Consider the following 18,376-nt stretch of genomic DNA (forward strand, 5'->3'; position numbering starts at 1 on the left):
TGTGCCCTCCTGAAGTGTTGCTATTTGCCTCTATGTATTCTAGAAGACAGAGTACCGTTCATCTATTAGGGCAGGGACATTTTTTGCTCTAGGCTCATCAGGCTTTTCTTGACTGGCCTGAGCAAATATATATGGTAATAGGTAATGCTGATTGGATATACCCTAGAAGGAAGGCACATCTGCATTTACATGCTCTTTATGTATAAATAAGTTGTAATAAACTGCAAAAACCTGTATGAAAATATTGGAGGATTGTTAGGATAACTTTAATAACTAATGCTGGGTGCAATTCGGCCCTTAAGTAGTAATACAGTATTTCATATACCTTAGTGGTTATTCTAGTAGTACCAAGGACTGGCTCCAACCAGTGCATGAATCTATCCCAGATCATATATAGGAAATTATGACCCGGCTCCTTTGATGCAGCCATTTTGATATGGGAAAATTTGATGAAACCTTGGAAACAAATCTTTAAACTCTCAGCAGCTTTCAGAAACTGAATTAAGTAATAAGTGTGTGTAATAGACATCCTAAAGTGTGAGGATTAGGGATGAAGTGAGCATATGAGTAGGCCTAAATTAATGATTTATATACTTGTGTGATGTTAGTGAAGTGGTTTCACAGAATTGCTCCAACCCAGCCATAATATGTGTTTAAGTCACATAACATTCCACATGGAAGAAATAAAATGTTCTGTTCCTGAAAAAAGTAGAACCAAAACCAATGGACAGATGTTATAGGAATTTCAGCAAATAAATATCATATAAACAGCTTTTAAAACCAGAGATGTCCATCGGAAGTGGTCAAAGACTAATGAAGTTATGTCAAAAGGTCACAGGAGCCAGCTTGAAGGAGTCTCAAGAAGTGTCCACTGGCCAAATTTGGGTCAATTTGAGCATCAAAAACAATAATGAAGGGAATTGATTAAACAACAATAGAAATCCATGCATCCATAGTGATAATGAAAAAGAGGGGAGAGGAAATTGGCACTGAACTATGGACCAGCGTGCCCAGCCAGCTTGGAATCTACCTAACTATATGGTCTACACGGATATCATGAATGACTGCTAGACATTCCCACGATCTAGAAGCTTCCTATCCTCTATTAAGAGAGGCACTCTTCCATTAGCTTGAAATGACCCTTTCTCCAGGACCCCAAATTGCCTCACAGTAATAATCAGTTTCTCATCTAAGTAGTCACAGATCCTGTTTAAAATTTGTTTTTATAATCTGAGAAATATCTCCATAAAACTCATCAGCCCATGCTTTTTATCTAATTTGAGAAATCAACAGTATTGAATGTATTCAGTTAATAAATGTGTATTAAGCACCAAAAAAAGGGGGGCGGGGGGAGAGGGAATAAGGAAAGCTCTTCTGCTCTTTATAGAATACTCTGAGCTAATAAACGTAGAAGGAATGATAGACTTCAGAAATCACCATTTTCTAACCCCTGTTGTAATAATTAATTCAGACAAAGGTTATCAGTGGGTGCTAAAACTATTGGGGTAAAAGTTGATAAAAAGTAGGATACTTATACATTCTAATTCAAATGGGAAGTATACCTTTAGAGCAGAGATTTGATGATCATCACACTAACCCAGTGATCAAACTTAGCATCACTGATGGCAGGGCAGCCTGACATTGTATTTCTCCTAATGTGATGCAATGAGAAATACACATCATCATCTATGAAGTATTCTTGCCAAAAATATTTTACCTGAATCTAATCGAGCCAAGACTTAATTTCTGGTTTATAGGAAAGAAAGGAAATCTGGAGACATGTTAAATGACACCATGAGGAAACTGAAACAAATCAAAAATAGAAGACATTTTACAAGATAACTGGCTAGGACTCTTCAGACAATGTCCTGGAAGACAAAAACAATGGGGGACTGTTCTGGATTAAAAGAAACCTAACAATTAAATACAAGGAGTGAACCTTAATTGGATTTTGGGTTAGGGTGGGGTGAACTATAAAGCTGTAGAAGTCATTTTGGGGACAACTGGGGAAGTTTGAGGATGATATTTTGGAATTATTGTTGTATCCTTAAGTATGATAGTGGTACTGTGGTTACATAGGAGATGCATGCTGAAGTGTTATGATGTCTGCTATTTTCAAGTGGCTCAGCAAAACAAAAAAGTGTGTGTGTTTGTGCATGTCTGTGTGTGCATGTGTGTATATGTGTATAGTGTGTGGCAAAGCAAATGTGGCCAAATGTTAACATTTGATGGGTGTAAGTGAAGAGCAAATGGATGTTTGTTATTCTTTCAACTTTTCTACAATGTTTGGAATTTTTCAAAAGAAAAGTTGGGGGAAAATTTTAAGCTGCCCAATAGTGCATTGATTGATGTAGAATAATGAGCAGGCTGTCTGTGGAGATATTCCAGCAGGTGTTGGATGGATTGGGTCCTTATGTAAAAGTGGCCATCAGTCATTCTGAGGAGAGTTTCTCAGCTTCAGCACTGTTGACATTTTAGATAATTCTTTGCTGTGGTGGGCTGTCTTGTACATTATAGGATGTTTAGCAGCATCTCTGGCCTCTACTGACTAGGTACCAATAGCACACTGCCCCAGTTATGGCAACCAAAAATGTTTCCAGACATTGCCAAATGCCCCGTGGCGGACAAAATTGCTCCCAGTTGCAAACCACTGTTCTTAGCAGGGGGATGCACTTATTCTTTTGAAAATTCACTTTTATTTCAAATAGTTTATACTTTAGAGTCTCTAAGTTTTCCTCTTCAGTTAAAGTAGTCATAATTATTTCCTTTCAATTAATGAAGCTATTTGACAGCCAAATGAGAGAATTCGTTGTGTTTTTCATCTTGAGAATCTTCCAAATCTGACTGATTCTCAGAACTGTCTGGGGTGCTGTTAAAGATTTAAATTTCCACCTCCCACCCCAGAAAGACTGATTCAAATATCTCTGAGATATTCCCTTAGAATCTGCATTTTAAAAAGTTCCCCAGATGGTTCTGATGATTAGTCAGATTTGGGTTCCTTTGTTTTAGAGGGTCATTCATTCATTTATTCAACAAACATAGATGAGATCTGAGAAGTAGTAAAAGAGGAATCAGATTATATAGGGCCTTGTAGGCCACTGTAGAGACTGTGGCTTCTAGTTTGAGTGAGATGAGAATCTACTAGACATTTTTGTTTTAAAATAAACTCTTTATATTGGAATAATTTTAGATTTTCAGAAAAATTGCAAAGGTAGTACAGAGAGTTTTGAAACTCACCTTCCTCTTATGTTAACATAAGCATGATACATTTGTTGAAACTAAGGAATTTACATGGGTAAAATACTATTTACTCAAACTATAAACTTTATTCAAATTTCACCGGGTTTTTTTCACTTATGTCCTTTTTCTGTTCCAGAATTCAATCCAAGATCCCACATTGCATTTAGTCATCCTATCTCCTTAATCTCTTCTAATCTGTGACAGTTCCTTAGTCTTTCCTTGTTTTTCATAACCTTGAAATATTCGAGCAGTATTGGTAAGTTATTTTGTAGAATGTCCCTCAGTTTGCGTTTGTCTGGTGTTTTCTCTGGTTAGACTGGGGTTATGGGTTTTGGAGAAGAGGTGAAGTGCCCTTCTCATCACGTCACATCACATCACATCATAGGGCACATGATAGCAACATGACTTAATGCTGGTGATGTTGACCTTAGTGACTTGGTTCAGGTGGTATCTGCCAGGTTTCTTGAACACTGTAAATTTCCTTTTTTCCCCTTTCTATACTCTTTGGAAGTTCTTTCTATGGTCTTTGGAAGTTGAGTCACTAAGACCAGTCTACACTCAAGGAGAGGGAATTAAGCTCCACCTCCTAGAGAGGGGAGTATCTACATACATTATTTGGAATTCTGTAAGAAAGATTTGTCCCTTCTCTCCCATTTATTTATTCAGTCATTTATGTCTATCAGTAGGAACTCATAGATATGTATTTTATTCTTTGGGTTATAGTCCAATACTATCAAATTGTTCCAGTTTAGCCTTTGGGAGCTCTTTTAGGTTAGTTCCTCTGTCTCTTTGACATGCATTTTATTTCTTTTTCTTGCATTATTATGTTGGCTAGGACTTCCACTATTATGCTATGTAGAATAGTGAGAAGAGGACATCCTTGCCCTGTTTCTGATCTCAGGGTGAAAGTGTTCAGTCTCACCATTAAGAATGATGGTAGTTGTAGATTTTTCATACATACCTTTTATTAGACTGAGGGAGTTTCATTCTATTCATGGTTTGTTGAGGGCTTTTTTTGTTTTTGGGGGTTTTCTTGGCTGTGTCAGTTCTTAGTTGCAGCAAGTGGGATCTTTTCGTTGCGGTGCACGGGCTCTTCATTGCAGCACATGGGCTTCTCTCTAGTTGTGGTGTGTGGGCTTCAGAGCATGCAGGCTCAGTAGTTGCGGCATGCAGGCTCTCTAGTTTTGGCACGCAGGCTCAGTAGTTGTGGCGCTCAGGCTCAGTTGCCCTGCAGCATGTGGGATCTTAGTTCCCCGACCAGGGGTTGAACCCGCATCACTTGCATTGAAAGGTGGATTCTTAACTACTGGACCACCAGGGAAGTCCCTGTTGATTTTTTATCACACATGATGTTGAATTTTGTTGAATGCTTTTTCTGTATTTATTGAGATGGTCGTGTTTTTTTATTATTGAGTCATTTAATCTGGTAAGTGACTTTTGTTAATTTTGAATGTTGAACCAACCTTGTATTCCTGAGATGCACCCCGTTGATCACGATGTTTTATCCCTTTAATATATTGCTGGATTCAATTTGCTAATATTTTATTGTAGATTTTTACATCTTTGTCCATGAAGCATATTGGTTTGTGGTTTTCTTTTCTTGTAGTATCTTTCTCTGGCTTTGATATTAGTGTAATGCTGGCCTCATAAAATGAGTTGAGAAGTATCCTTCTTCTTCTGTGATCTTGGAGAGATTATAGAGAATTAGTATCATTTCTTCCTTAAATGTCTGGTAGAATTTGCCAGTGAAACCCATCTGGGCCTGAAGACTTGGGGGAAAGATTTTTAGCCATACATTTTATTTATTTATTACATAGAGAGCTCTTTAAGATATATTTGTCTTCTTGGGTGAATTTTGATAGTTTTTGTCTTTCAGGGAATTGTTTCATTTCATCTGAGTTATCAAATTTATAGGTGTAGAGTTTATAGTATTTCCTTATTATTAATGTATGTAGGATCAGTAGTGATGTCCTTCTTATACTCCTGTTGGTGATTTGAGGCCTCTCCCTCTCCGATTAGCCTCGATAGAGGTTTATCACTTTATTGATAATTTCAAAGAAGCAGCTTTTTGTTTTATTGATTTCCTCTATTGTTTTTCTCTTTTCAGTTTCATTGGTTTCTGCTCTAATATTTATTTCCTTCCTTTCATTTGCTTTGGGTTTAATTTGCTCTTCTTTCCCTAGTTTCTTAAGGTTTAAGTTTGGGTTACTGATTTCTTCTTTTCTAATAGAGTGATACTCGTTATTCACGGTAGGTCTGTTCTATAAAGTTGCTGTGAACACTGAATCAGTGAGTACTGAATTGCTACTCCTAGGAGAAATGCAGGGCTAGGTTCCTGCAAGTCTCTGGTCACAACATTTCTTTCAACCAATCAGTATAACCTTGTTGTATGTGTGCTTTTGTTTAAAGACACCTCATTTAGATATGTTTTTGATTCATTAACATTGAACGCACAGCCAGCAGCACTGTAACTTGTGCCTGAATGAAGCTTATCTAACAGACATTTTCTTTGTAAGGCACATCACAGGTTTCCTAAGCTTGGGAACATTAGACTGTACTTGAGCACTACATTTGAAGGCCATTTTAAACACTGATATTACCAACAAAAAGTATAAAAATGTGGCACTAGATGGACTGTGAAAAGGCCACTTGTTTACAGAATGAATGCTGAAACAAGAAAGCAGAGCATCACTTTGTTCAAATTTACCTGGAAACATGCATGTCAGGCAGCTCATATTTTTTGCCACTTTGTGTGTGTCCATGAATGACCATGAAAAGACAAGTACTGATTTTCAGTAAAATATTTTACCTATTTGGTAAAATAAATTTTACCAAGTAAGCAATTAGCAAATAAGGAATCCACAAATAATGAGGATTGACTGTATATGTATTTTGTGTTAGAAATTTTCCTTTAAATGCTGCTTTAGCTGCATTCTGCCAATTTTGATATGATGTATTTTCATTTAATTCAGGGTTTGGCAAAGTATGGCCTACTCTACGTTTTTTAAATGAAGTTTTATCAGAGCATAGCCACACTCATTCTTTTATTTATTATGTTTTGCTGCTATTGCACTGTAACAGCAGAGATGATTAGTTGTGACAGACATTGTATGGCTCACTAAGCCTAAAATATTTCCCATCTGGCCCTTTACAGAAAAAGTGTGCTGACCCCTGATGTAGTAGTTTCCCTTGAGACTTTTCACTTGATCCATGGATAATTTAGAAGTATAATGTTTAATTTCCAAACATTTGGGAGATTGTCCAGATGTGTTTCTATTACTGATTTCTAGATTAATGCTGTTATGGTCTGAAAACACACATTGTATGATTTGTATTTTATTTAATAAGTTAAGGCTTGTTTTCTGGAACAGAATATAGTCTATCTTGGTGAATAATCTATGTGCAGGTGAGAAGAATATATAATCTGCTTTTCTTTGCTGAAATGTTCTATAAATGTCCACTAAGTCGGTTTGGTTGATAGCGTTATTTAGGTCATCTATATCCTTACTGATTTTCTGCCTACTTGCTCTATGAATTAGAGGAGTGTCAAAGTCTTCAACTGTAATTGTAGATTCGTCTATTTCTTTTTTCAGACTCTATCAGATTTTGCCTTGTGAATTTTGAAACTCTGTCGTTAGGTGCATACACATCTAGGATTATGTCTTCTTGAAGAATCCTTTATTATTATGTAATGTCCCTCTTTGTCTCTGATAATCTTCCTTGTTCTAAAATCTGCTTTGTCTGAAATACAGCTACTCCACCTTTTGTTTGGTTGTTAGTGTTTCATCATAAAGCTTTATCCCTTTTCTTTGAACTTATCAAAGTCTGTGTGTCTAAAGTGAATTTTTTGTAGACAGCATATAGTTGGTTCTTGCTTTTCAATCCAATTTGACAGTCTCTGTCTTTTTTTTTTTTTTTTTTGGCTGCCTTGGGTCTTCGTTGCTGCCCCCGAGCTTTCTCTAGTTGCAGTGAGCAAGCGTTACTCTTCGTTGCGGTACACGGGCTTCTCATTGCAGTGGCTTCTCTTGTTGCTGAGCATGGGCTCTAGGCACGCGGGCTTCAGTAGTTGTGGCTCGCAGGCTCAGTAGTTGTGGCTTGTGGGCTCTAGAGCGCAGGCTCAGTAGTTGTGGTGCACGGGCTTAGTTGCTCCGCGGCACGTGGGATCTTCCCGGACCAGGGCTTGAACCTGTACCCCCTGCATTGGTAGGCAGATTCTTAACCACTGCACCACCAGGGAAGTCTGTGTTTAACTGGTGTGTTTGCACCATTCATATTGAAAGGGATTGATATCGTTGGATCAATATCTACCATCTTGCTAGCTGCTTTCTGTTCCATTTGTTCTTTGTTTTTTGTTACCTCTTTTTCTGTTTAATTGGGTATTTTTTAATGATTCCATTTTACCTCCCCTAGTGACTTAGTATTTATACCTCTTTTCCTAAATCTTATTTAATGGTCACCTTTGGTTTTACAGTATACATATTTAAATAATTTGAGTCCACCTTATAATAATATTATACCACATCACCTGTAGTATATAAGGACCTAATAACATCATATTCTCAAATCTTCCTTCCCATCCTTGTGTCACTATTATATATTTTACTATTACATATGCTATAAACACCTAATGCATTGTTCACACTATTACTTTAAACTGTCAGTTATTTTTAGAAAAATTAAAAATAAGAAAAATATAGACATATTACTGGAGGTTTTAGAGCATATGAATGCCATGGTCCCTTTAAAATGTAGCTTTTATCATTCTGGTTACTCTAAGGGAGAAACAGAGAGACCAGCTGGGAGGCTGTTGCTGTAACCTAATTGAGACGTGACAGTGACTTGTTCCAAGGTCATGTTAAATAACACAGAAGAGTTCATTAGATAGGATATCCAGAAATCTTTTTTGTTTACTTCGAAGTCTCACAATTTTTTCATGACAGTTCAAATATTTAGATTTAAGGCTACTGCAAGCTATTTGATAAGACAGTCACATTAAAACAGTAAAAACATGACCAGTGATCTTGTTGACCTCATAATTCAGTTTGAAATAGTCACTTGAAGTAAGCACTTTGAAGTAACTGTAGTCCTCATCATTAGATAGAGAGACAAATAGAACTGCTTAAAAAGCGCATTGTTGGTGGTGTAGTTTTTTTTAAATTTAGGGTCCACACATGTTAATCAAAACTGATGCACTTGTCCACCTTTTTTGTTGATGTTTCTTTGTTGGCAAATTAAGTCACTTATTGGAAGCTCTTCATATCCTATTCAAAGGATAGCAACCAAGTTACATACTTGGGTAATTCTACCAAAATTGTATTTCTGAATTCTAGATTATATTGTCTTTGTAGAATACAGGAACTTTCAGTAATAAATATCTGACTTTAAAAGAGATATCTACTTATTTCTTTTAGTGATCCTGAATAAAAGCATATTCCATTCTACCTTAATTCAAACTTTCTACTCTCTACAAAACTGGAAACCCTACATTATCAGATTTTTCTTTTTAGTTCATATTTATTTGGTTTGAAATGCTTTCTAAACTCTTTTTTGCAAATTTCCAAATGTACTGTTTCTACTCAGAAGTAGCTTCCAATGACCCCATGTGTACCCATCCCCCAGTTTTATCAACCTTTTGCCATACTTTAAAAAATAATCTATATATTCTCCTTTTTGCTAAAATATTTTAATCAAATTTTGATATGTCTTGTCATTTCATCCCTAAATATTTCAGTATGTGTCTTAAACAAAGTGAAATTAAAAATGAATGCTTTCTAATAACAGTTTTATTAAGGTATATTTTATATACCATAAGATTATACCATAACAATTTGACAGCTACATAAATGTTTTCTTAAGTGGGGTGTATTATCACGTCTAACATGATTAACAATGTCTTAATATCATCAACTAACTAGTTCATGTTCAAATTTCCCTAATTGTCTAAAAACATTCTTTATGTATTTTTACAGTTAATTTGATCCAGATCTAAAACTGGCCCACTCACTCACTGTATGCGGTTGTTTTGTATCTTATATCGCTCTTAACCAGAAACAGGTGTTCCCCCTCCCCTGTTTGTTTCGTGCCTTCGTCTTGTAAAAGAAATGTGGTCAGTTGTCCTGTAGTATGCATGGGTTTGTTTAATTTGTTCCTCTATAGTTCTTGTAGATTAGAAGTTAAATCAAAGCCTTGTTTACACTCAGGTTTAGTCTTTTGGGGGAAATATTTCACAGGTGGTACTATTTCCTATAATGAGAAGGCACATAATATTTGATTGTTGTACTTCTAGTGATGCCAATATTGTTAGGCTCAGGTGGTGACAGTCTTTTTATTGTAGAGTTTCCTGTCAGTCTTCCCTATGGGATGCTAAAGCCATTGATGATTGTTGCCTGATCCAGTTATTTTATTAGGAGTTTCAAAATGATCATTTTCAAAGTGTGTCATTACCTCTGCATTTATTAATAGATGTTAACAGAACTTCTCGTACACTGAGCTGTTTGGCTAACTTGAAATATGCTTCATATCAGAAAAGCAGAGTAAATAAAGGAAGCATCGATTTTCAGAGTAAAAAGTCGATTTTTTTAAATAATTAAGCATCGATTTTCAGAGTAAAAAGTCAGTGCCCTAGCAACCTATAGTGGTGTCCAGTGAATTTTGTTTGTGTCTCTTCTGAATATCATTATGAGCTCATGACTTTATATATTCAGTATGTTTCGATAACTTGCAGGCATTATTCCTTCTGATCTCACCATGTCTCATCTTTGGTCATTAGGAGCCTCTTCAAGCTGGCTCCTGTATCCTTTTGATAAAACCCTATTGGCCTTTGATAGCCTCATTGCTTTTTGGCTCAACATGATATTCGAGGTTGATCTTACCCATTTCTTGCCACAGACATAGAATCATCCATTTTTCTGAGAAAATATTCCCCAGTTACCTTCTTTTCTTTACTCAGTACCCATCTTGATCTATATACTGTGATACTGCAAAACTCATACTTTAACTCGTTCTCTGTATCTAATTGTACAGTCGACTGTATATATCCTGCCTTTTCTGTATTTGTTGTCTGTATTAAATCACAAGCCTTTTCTCTCCTTCTTGTGCCTTGTTCTGTGGCACATGACTACATTCACCTTAGTATTTCATTCCTTAATACTTCATTTTTCTCTCTTGTTCCATATTGTTTAATAGATTTATGTCTTCTTTTGAATTTTATTTTATTTATTTTTTTATACAGCAGGTTCTTATTAGTCATCAGTTTTATACAGATCAGTGTATACATGTCAATCCCAATCGCCCAATTCATCACACCACCACCACCACCACCCTGCCACTTTCCCCCCTTGGTGTCCATATGTTTCTTCTCCACATCTGTGTCTCAATTTCTGCCCTGCAAACTGGTTCATCTGTACCATTTTTCTAGGTTCCATATATATGCGTTAATATACGATATTTGTTTTTCTCTTTCTGACTTACTTCACTCTGTATGACAGTCTCTAGATCCATCCACATCTCAATAAATGATTCAATTTCATTCCTTTTTATGACTGAGTAATATTCCATTGTATATATGTACCACATCTTCTTTATCCATTCGTCTCTCGATAGGCATTTAGGTTGCTTCCATGACCTGCCTACTGTAAATAGTGCTGCAATGAACATTGGGGTGCATGTGTCTTTTTGAATTATGGTTTTCTCTGGGTATATGCCCAGTAGTGGGATTGCTGGATCATATGGTAATTCTATTTTTAGTTTTTTAAGGAACCTCCATACTGTTCTCCATAGTGGGTGTATCAACTTACATTCCCACCAACAGTGCAAGAGGGTTCCCTTTTCTCCACACCCTCTCCAGCATTTGTTGTTTGTAGAATTTCTGATGATGCCCATTCTACCTGGTGTGAGGTGATACCTCATTGTAGTTTTGCTTTGCATTTCTCTAATAATTAGTGATGTTGAGCAGCTTTTCATGTGCTTCTCAGCCATCTGTATGTCTTCTTTGGAGAAATGTCTATTTAGGTCTTCTGCCCATTTTTGGATTGGGTTGTTTGTTTTTTTGATATTGAGCTGCATGAGCTGTTTATATATTTTGGAGATTAATCCTTTGTCCGTTGATTCGTTTGCAAATATTTTCTCCCATTCTGAGGGTTGTCTTTTCATCTTGTTTATGGTTTCCTTTGCTGTGCAAAAGCTTTGAAGTTTCATTAGGTCCCATTTGTTTATTTGTGTTTTTATTTCCATTACTCTAGGAGGTGGATCAAAAAAGATCTTGCTGTGATTTATGTCAAAGAGTGTTCTTCCTATGTTTTCCTCTAAGAGTTTTATAGTGTCCAGTCTTACATTTAGGTCCCTAATCCATTTTGAGTTTATTTTTGCATATGGTGTTAGAGAGTGTTCTAATTTCATTCTTTTACATGTAGCTGTCCAGTTTTCCCAGCACCACGTACTGAAGAGACTGTCTTTTCTCCATCGTACTTCCTTGCCTCCTTTGTCATAGATTAGTTGACCATAGGTGTGTGGGTTTATCTCTGGGCCTTCTATCTTGTTCCATTGATCTATGTTTCTGTTTTTGTGCCAGTACCATATTGTGTTGATTACTGTAGCTTTGTAATATAGTCTGAAGTCAGGGAGTGTGATTCCTCCAGCTCCGTTTTTTTCCCTCAAGACTGCTTTGGCTATTCGGGTTCTTTTGTGTCTCCATACAAATTTTAAGACTTTTTGTTCTAGTTCCGAAAAAAATGCCATTGGTAATTTGATACGGATTGCCTTGAATCTGTAGATTGCTTTGGGTAGTATAGTCATTTTCACAATATTGATTCTTCCAATCCAAGAACATGGTATATCTCTCCATCTGTTGGTATCATCTTTAATTTCTTTCATCAGTGTCTTATAGTTTTCTGCATACAGGTCTTTTGTCTCCCTAGGTAGGTTTATTCCTGGGTATTTTATTCTTTTTGTTGCAATGGTAAATGGGAGTGTTTCCTTAATTTCTCTTTCAGATTTTTCATCATTAGTATATACGAATGCAAGAGATTTCTGTGCATTAATTTTGTATCCTGCTACTTTACCAAATTCATTGATTAGCTCTAGTAGTTTTCTGGTGGCATCTTTAGAATTCTCTATGTATAGTATCATGTCATCTGCAAACAGTGACAGTTTTACTTCTTCTTTTCCAATTTGTATTCCTTTTATTTCTTTTTCTTCTCTGATTGCTGTGGCTAGGACTTCCAAAACTGTGTTGAATAATAGTGCTAAGAGTGGACATCCTTGTCTTGTTCCTGATCTTAGAGGAAATGCTTTCATTTTTTTCACCATTGACAGTGATGTTTGCTGTGGGTTTGTCATATATGGCCTTTATTATGTTGAGGTAGGTTCCCTCTATGCCCAGTTTCTGGAGAGTTTTTATCATAAATGGGTGTTGAATTTTGTCAAAAGCTTTTTCTGCATCTATTGAGATGATCATATGGTTTTTATTCTTCAATTTGTTAATATGGTGTATCACATTCATTGATTTGCGTATATTGTGTATATTGAAGAATCCTTGAATCCCTGGGATAAATCCCACTTGATCATGGTGTATGATCCTTTTAATGTGTTGTTGGATTCTGTTTGCTAGTATTTTGTTGAGAATTTTTGCATGTATATTCATCAGTGATATTGGTCTGTAATTTTCTTCTTTTGTAGTATCTTTGTCTGGTTTTAGTATCAGGGTAATGGTGGCCTCATAGAATGAGTTTAGGAGTGTTCCTTCCTCCTCAGTTTTTTGGAAGAGTTTGAGAAGGATGGGTGTTAGCTCTTCCCTAAACGTTTCATAGAATTCACCTGCGAAGCCATTTGGTCCTGGAATTTTGTTGGTTGGAATATTTTTAATCCCAGTTTCAATTTCATTACTTGTGATTGGTCTGTTCATATTTTCTATTTCTTCCTGGTTCAGGCTTGGAAGGTTATACCTTTCTAAGAATGTGTCCATTTCTTCCAGGTTCTCCATTTTATTGGCATAGAGTTGCTTGTAGTATTCTCTTAGGATGCTTTGTATTTCTGCGGTGTCCATTGTAACTTCCTAATTTTCATTTGTAACTTTATTGATTTGAGTCCTCTCCCTCTCTTTCACATGAGTCTGGCTAATGGTTTATCAATTTTGTTTATCTTCTCAAAGAGCCAGATTTTAGTTTTATTGATCTTTGCTATTATTTTCTTTGTTTCTATTTCATTTATTTCTGCTCTGATCTTTATGATTTCTTTCCTTCTACTAATTTTGGGTTTTGTTTGTTCTTCTTTCTCTAGTTCCTTTAGGTGTAAGGTTGTATTGTTTATTTGAGATTTTTCTTGTTTCTTGAGGTAGGCTTGTATTGCTATAAGCTTCCCTCTTAGAACTGCTTTTGCTGCATCCCATAAGTTTTGTATTGTCGTGTTTTCATTGTCATTTGTCTCTGGGTATTTTTTGATTTCCTCTTTTGTTTCTTCAGTGATCTCTTGGTTATTTAGTAACGTATTGTTTAGCCTCCATGTGTTTGTGTTTTTTACTTTTTTTCCCTGTAATTCATTTCTAATCTCATAGCATTGTGGTCAGAAAAGATGCTTGATACGATTTCACTTTTCTTAAATTTACTGAGGCTTGATTTGTGATGCAGATGTGTTCTATCCTGGAGAATGTTCCATGTGCACCTGAGAATAAAGTGTGATCTGCTGTTTTTGGATGGAATGTCCTATAAATATCAATTAAATCTGTCTGATCTATTGTGTCATTTAAAGCTTGTGTTCCCTTATTAATTTTCTGTTTGGATGATCTGTCCATTGGTGTAAGTGAGGTGTTAGAGTCCCCCACTATTATTGTGTTCCTGTTGATTTCCTCTTTTACAGCTGTTAGCAGTTGCCTTAGGTATTGAGGTGCTCCCATGTTGGGTGCATATATATTTATAATTGTTATATCTTCTTCTTGGATTAATCCCTTGATCATTATGTAGTGTCCTTCCTTGTCTCTTGTAACATTCTTTATTTTAAAGTCTATTTTATCTGATATGAGTATTGCTACTCCAGCTTTCTTTTGATATCCATTTGCATGGAATATCTTTTTCCATCCCCTCACTTTCAGTCTGTATGTGTCCCTAGGTCTGAAGTATATCTCTTGTAGACAGCATATATATGGGTCTTGTTTTTGTATCCATTCAGCAAGCCTGTGTCTTTGGTTGGAGCATTTAATCCATTCATGTTTAAGGTAATTATCGATATGTATGTTCCTATGACCATTTTCTTAATTGTTTTGGGGGTTTTTTTGTAGGTCCTTTTCTTCTCTTGTGTTTCCCACTTACAGAAGTTCCTTTAGCATTCGTTGTAGAGCTGGTTTGGTATTGCTGAATTCTCTTAGCTTTTGCTTGTTTGTAAAGCTTTTGATTTCTCCATCAAATCTGAATGAGATCCTTGCTAGGTAGAGTAATCTTGGTTGTAGGTTCTTCCCTTTCATCACTGTAAGTATATCATGCCACTTCCTTCTGGCTTGTAGAGTTTCTGCTGAGAAATCAGCTGTTAACCTTATGGGAGTTCCCTTATATGTTATTTGTCATTTTTCCCTTGCTGCTTTCAATAGTTTTTCTTTTTCTTTAATTTTTGCCAATTTGATTACTATGTGTCTCGGCGTGTTTCTCCTTGGGTTTATCCTGCCTGGGACTCTCTGCGCTTCCTGGACTTGGGTGGCTTTTTCCTTTCCCATGCTAGGGAAGTTTTCAACTATAATCTCTTCAAAGATTTTCTCAGGTCCTTTCTCTCTCTCTTCTCCTTCTGGGACCCCTATAATGTGAATGTTGTTGCTTTTAATGTTGTCCCAGAGGTCTCTTAGGCTGTTTTCATTTCTTTTCATTCTTTTTTCTTTATTATGTTCTGCAGCAGTGAATTCCACCATTCTGTCTTCCAGGTCACTTATCCGTTCTTCTGCCTCAGTTATTCTGCTATTGATTCCTTCTAGTGTACTTTTATTTTCAGTTATTGTATTGTTTATCTCGGTTTGTTTGTTCTTTAATTCTTCTAGGTCTTTGTTAAACATTTCTTGCATCTTCTCAATCTTTGCCTCCATTCTTTTTCCGAGGTCCTGTATCATCTTCATTATCATTATTCTGAATTCTTTTTCTGGAAGGTTGCCTATCTCCACTTCATTTAGTTGTTTTTCTGGGGTTTTATCTTGTTCCTTCATCTAGTACATAGCCCTCTGCATTTTCATCTTGTCTATCTTTCTGTGAATGTGGCTTTTGTTCCACAGGCTGCAGGATTCTAGATTTATGTCTTTTTAAAGAAATTTGTAATTTCCTGGAGGTCAGGACTTCTCCATTACTGAAGGAGATAAAAAACAAATCTATTAGGAATATAGTGATAGTGGAAAAAATTTTAATTGAATTGAAAGGCTTGTTTTGTTTGGCTTACTTACAGCCATGTTTGCCAACAGTTTGACACCGGTAGTTCCAATGCTACATTTAAATCCAAGGCAAACTGAATCACGAATCTTTGTACCAGAATTTAAAGTACAGGTGGTTTAAAAGTAATCAAATTAAGTATGGGAAAGGAGGCACAAATATTCTGTTCAGAGAATTAAAAAATAAAACTTGGTCGTTGGTTCTAGCATGTAGTATTATGGCACATTCAAGAAAAATACTTTCAGATGGTCATTACTTTTGGTGCCTGGCCTCAATTCCTACTTGGCTTAGCTTCATTATAGGTGGCCCAGAACTTGGCTGGTAAGTAGGAGAGTTGGAAGCAAGACTGGCTGCCTAGCAAAATGATTTGAATAGCTTCTGATCTTATTTGTCATTTTATCAACTATTTTTTTGTACTTTCTATGGTTTTCGTAGAAGTATGAATACCAGAAAAGCCAGACTATTTACAACACTTAAAAATGTGACACTAGTCCTATAATGGCACTGAAGCTACTTGTCATGTGATGAGACTCTATGTTAATTTGTTTTATGATTAGAGTAGGAAGTAGCTGAAGTGACACGTCCCATCTGTCTATTCCCTTCTTTCTTTTCTCTTACCCCCAAAGAAGATGCTAAAGATTCTTCAGGGAAGAATAAAAAGATTAATTTGAGAATAGATTTATATTCATGTTAAGACAACACTTCTTGGGTTTGCTTATAGGTCCTGTTATTGCCTTGGAGTTCAATGGAGATGGCGCTGTAGAAGGATGTCAACTTATTGTCAATGAGATATTCAGTGGGACCAAGGTACAAGATTTTATTGACTGTATTTCATTCAAACCTTTCCTTTCCTTTCTTTTTCCTTACAATTAAATAGTATTTTCAGCACATCATGATTTTTAGAATTTATGGTAAATAATTGGGAAGTAAGCTTTGGTTTTTCCTTGCCAAACTAAAATTTTAATAGCTTAAAAATTTACAAAGTAAGTATCTACTTATTAAAAACCTTCAATAATACATGTTTCTAAAGTAAAATGTCTCACCAAATGTCTCTTCAAGTTCTTCCTTTTTTAAAAGTAGTGATATGTTGAAAATGTTATATCTCTAAGATTGTATACTTTAGATGGACAATCCTATTGCCCAGTGTTCATTTTCATTTGCTTCAGTAATACTTGATCAAAACTTGAACTTGAGCTATATCTAGAAATCACTACATGTAGGTATTTTCTAGATATGGTTGATGAGGTTGCTGTATCTGAAAATTTCAAACTTAATTTAATATAGCTTAAAAACCAAACATTATAAGAGGACTAAATGAGTATATATAACTGGGTTTTTTTGATAAATATCTGAGAGGAAATTTTTGATTTTATAGTCTGATTTGGCTTATGGTCCCTTGAATTTGCATAATTCAGAGTACTTTGTCTTTTGTCTCATTTTATCATCACAACAGTACTAAGGGAGAGGGCAAATCAGATTGAATAGAAAAGGAAACAGAGAGAAAATGGTTATATGATTTGGAGTTTTTAGATCTGAATGAGTTAAAGATTATCTAATCCAACTTTCTGATTTTACATATGTGGAAACTGAGCCCAGAGAGGTTTATTAAATTGTTAGCATCATACAACTAGTTTATGATAAAGCTAAATAGAACCCAGGTCTCCTCTAATTTCTGGCTGACATTTATAAAAGCTGTTTTTGAAGGGTTCTATTGAGTACTGCTTTGTTGATGTTTGGAAAATAGTTAATTTAAAATTAGTAATATATCTTTAGCAGCTTTGAAAAAGATAATCTCAAGTTTTCCTTCTCAGCCTATTGAGATTCTTATTTAGAAAATAGAAGAAATTAAGAGTTCTTTAAATAAACCTCTTTATTCGTAGCTTTCATAATATTGGCTGTTACATACTTTAAAAACTGAAATTCCAAGTGTAATAAAATACAACTTAAGTATTATGAAAGCAAAGATCTTAATTATATCTTAAGTGCTTTTAAAAAAGCTCAATTACATCATAGCTTTTGAAACTATATTGCATGAATTCTACAGAAAATCCACAAATATTATAAATGATGTACTTGAATTTCTTTTAAATAGCAAGCCTGTGACTGTTCTGTGAAGAATGTGGGCTTTGGAATTTGGGGATTACTAGCATGTATTTTTTGTCTCTTTTATGTTTAACATAGATGTTTGTATCAGAAAGCAAGGATGCGGCATCTGGAGATGTAGACAGCTTCTACAACTTTGCTGATATACAAATGGGAATATGAAGTGCGATGTGGAACAAGGACTTGATTTTAAGCCCTTTTCATTTTGTGTATTAGCAATGATTTTTTTTTACTGATGCTATAATTGTTAAAGTCATTTTTAAAATAAATTTTTGAATACTGCATCATTTACTTGAGTTTCAAAAAGAGTTCATTTTAAATTAAGTAGTTTTAATCAGCTTAAAAAACATTTAACCCAGTTCAGTGAGCTTGTAGGTTTTGTTTCTCTGCATATGATACTGTTATTAGAAAATAGAAGTGGCTAACAGTTCATGATTTTAGTCCTAATTAAATGTTCTTTCAAATCTCTAATTTACACTTTCCTCAGTACTCCATAATATTTGAGAATATATTCCATTGCTTATTTTCTTTTTTAATTTAGAAGGATTCGTTACTAGCAGATCGGTTAGAATGAACCTATGTGCATTTTTTTCATGTATATACATCCAGTTAAATATTTGCTTCCTAATTGCATAATATGG

The 18,376-nt window shown here is 35.4% G+C and overlaps 1 protein-coding gene across 1 annotated transcript in view; it reads left to right on the forward strand.

The window, feature by feature from the left end:
• The window catches only part of RP2 (RP2 activator of ARL3 GTPase), a 42,008-nt gene extending 23,982 nt beyond the window's left edge, over positions 1 to 18,026 (forward strand). The window contains exons 4-5 of the mRNA XM_027091400.1: positions 16,354 to 16,439; positions 17,814 to 18,026. Of these exons, the coding sequence (XP_026947201.1) occupies positions 16,354 to 16,439; positions 17,814 to 17,897 (170 nt within the window). The 3' untranslated portion in view covers positions 17,898 to 18,026. The remainder of the gene's footprint in view (positions 1 to 16,353; positions 16,440 to 17,813) is intronic.
• The last annotated feature ends 350 nt before the right edge of the window (positions 18,027 to 18,376 follow it).

The sequence above is a fragment of the Aethalodelphis obliquidens genome, unplaced genomic scaffold (genome assembly GCF_003676395.1).
Source record: "Aethalodelphis obliquidens isolate GAN/ISIS:26980383/991018 unplaced genomic scaffold, ASM367639v1 scaffold71, whole genome shotgun sequence".
NCBI classification, from domain to species: Eukaryota; Metazoa; Chordata; class Mammalia; order Artiodactyla; family Delphinidae; genus Aethalodelphis; species Aethalodelphis obliquidens.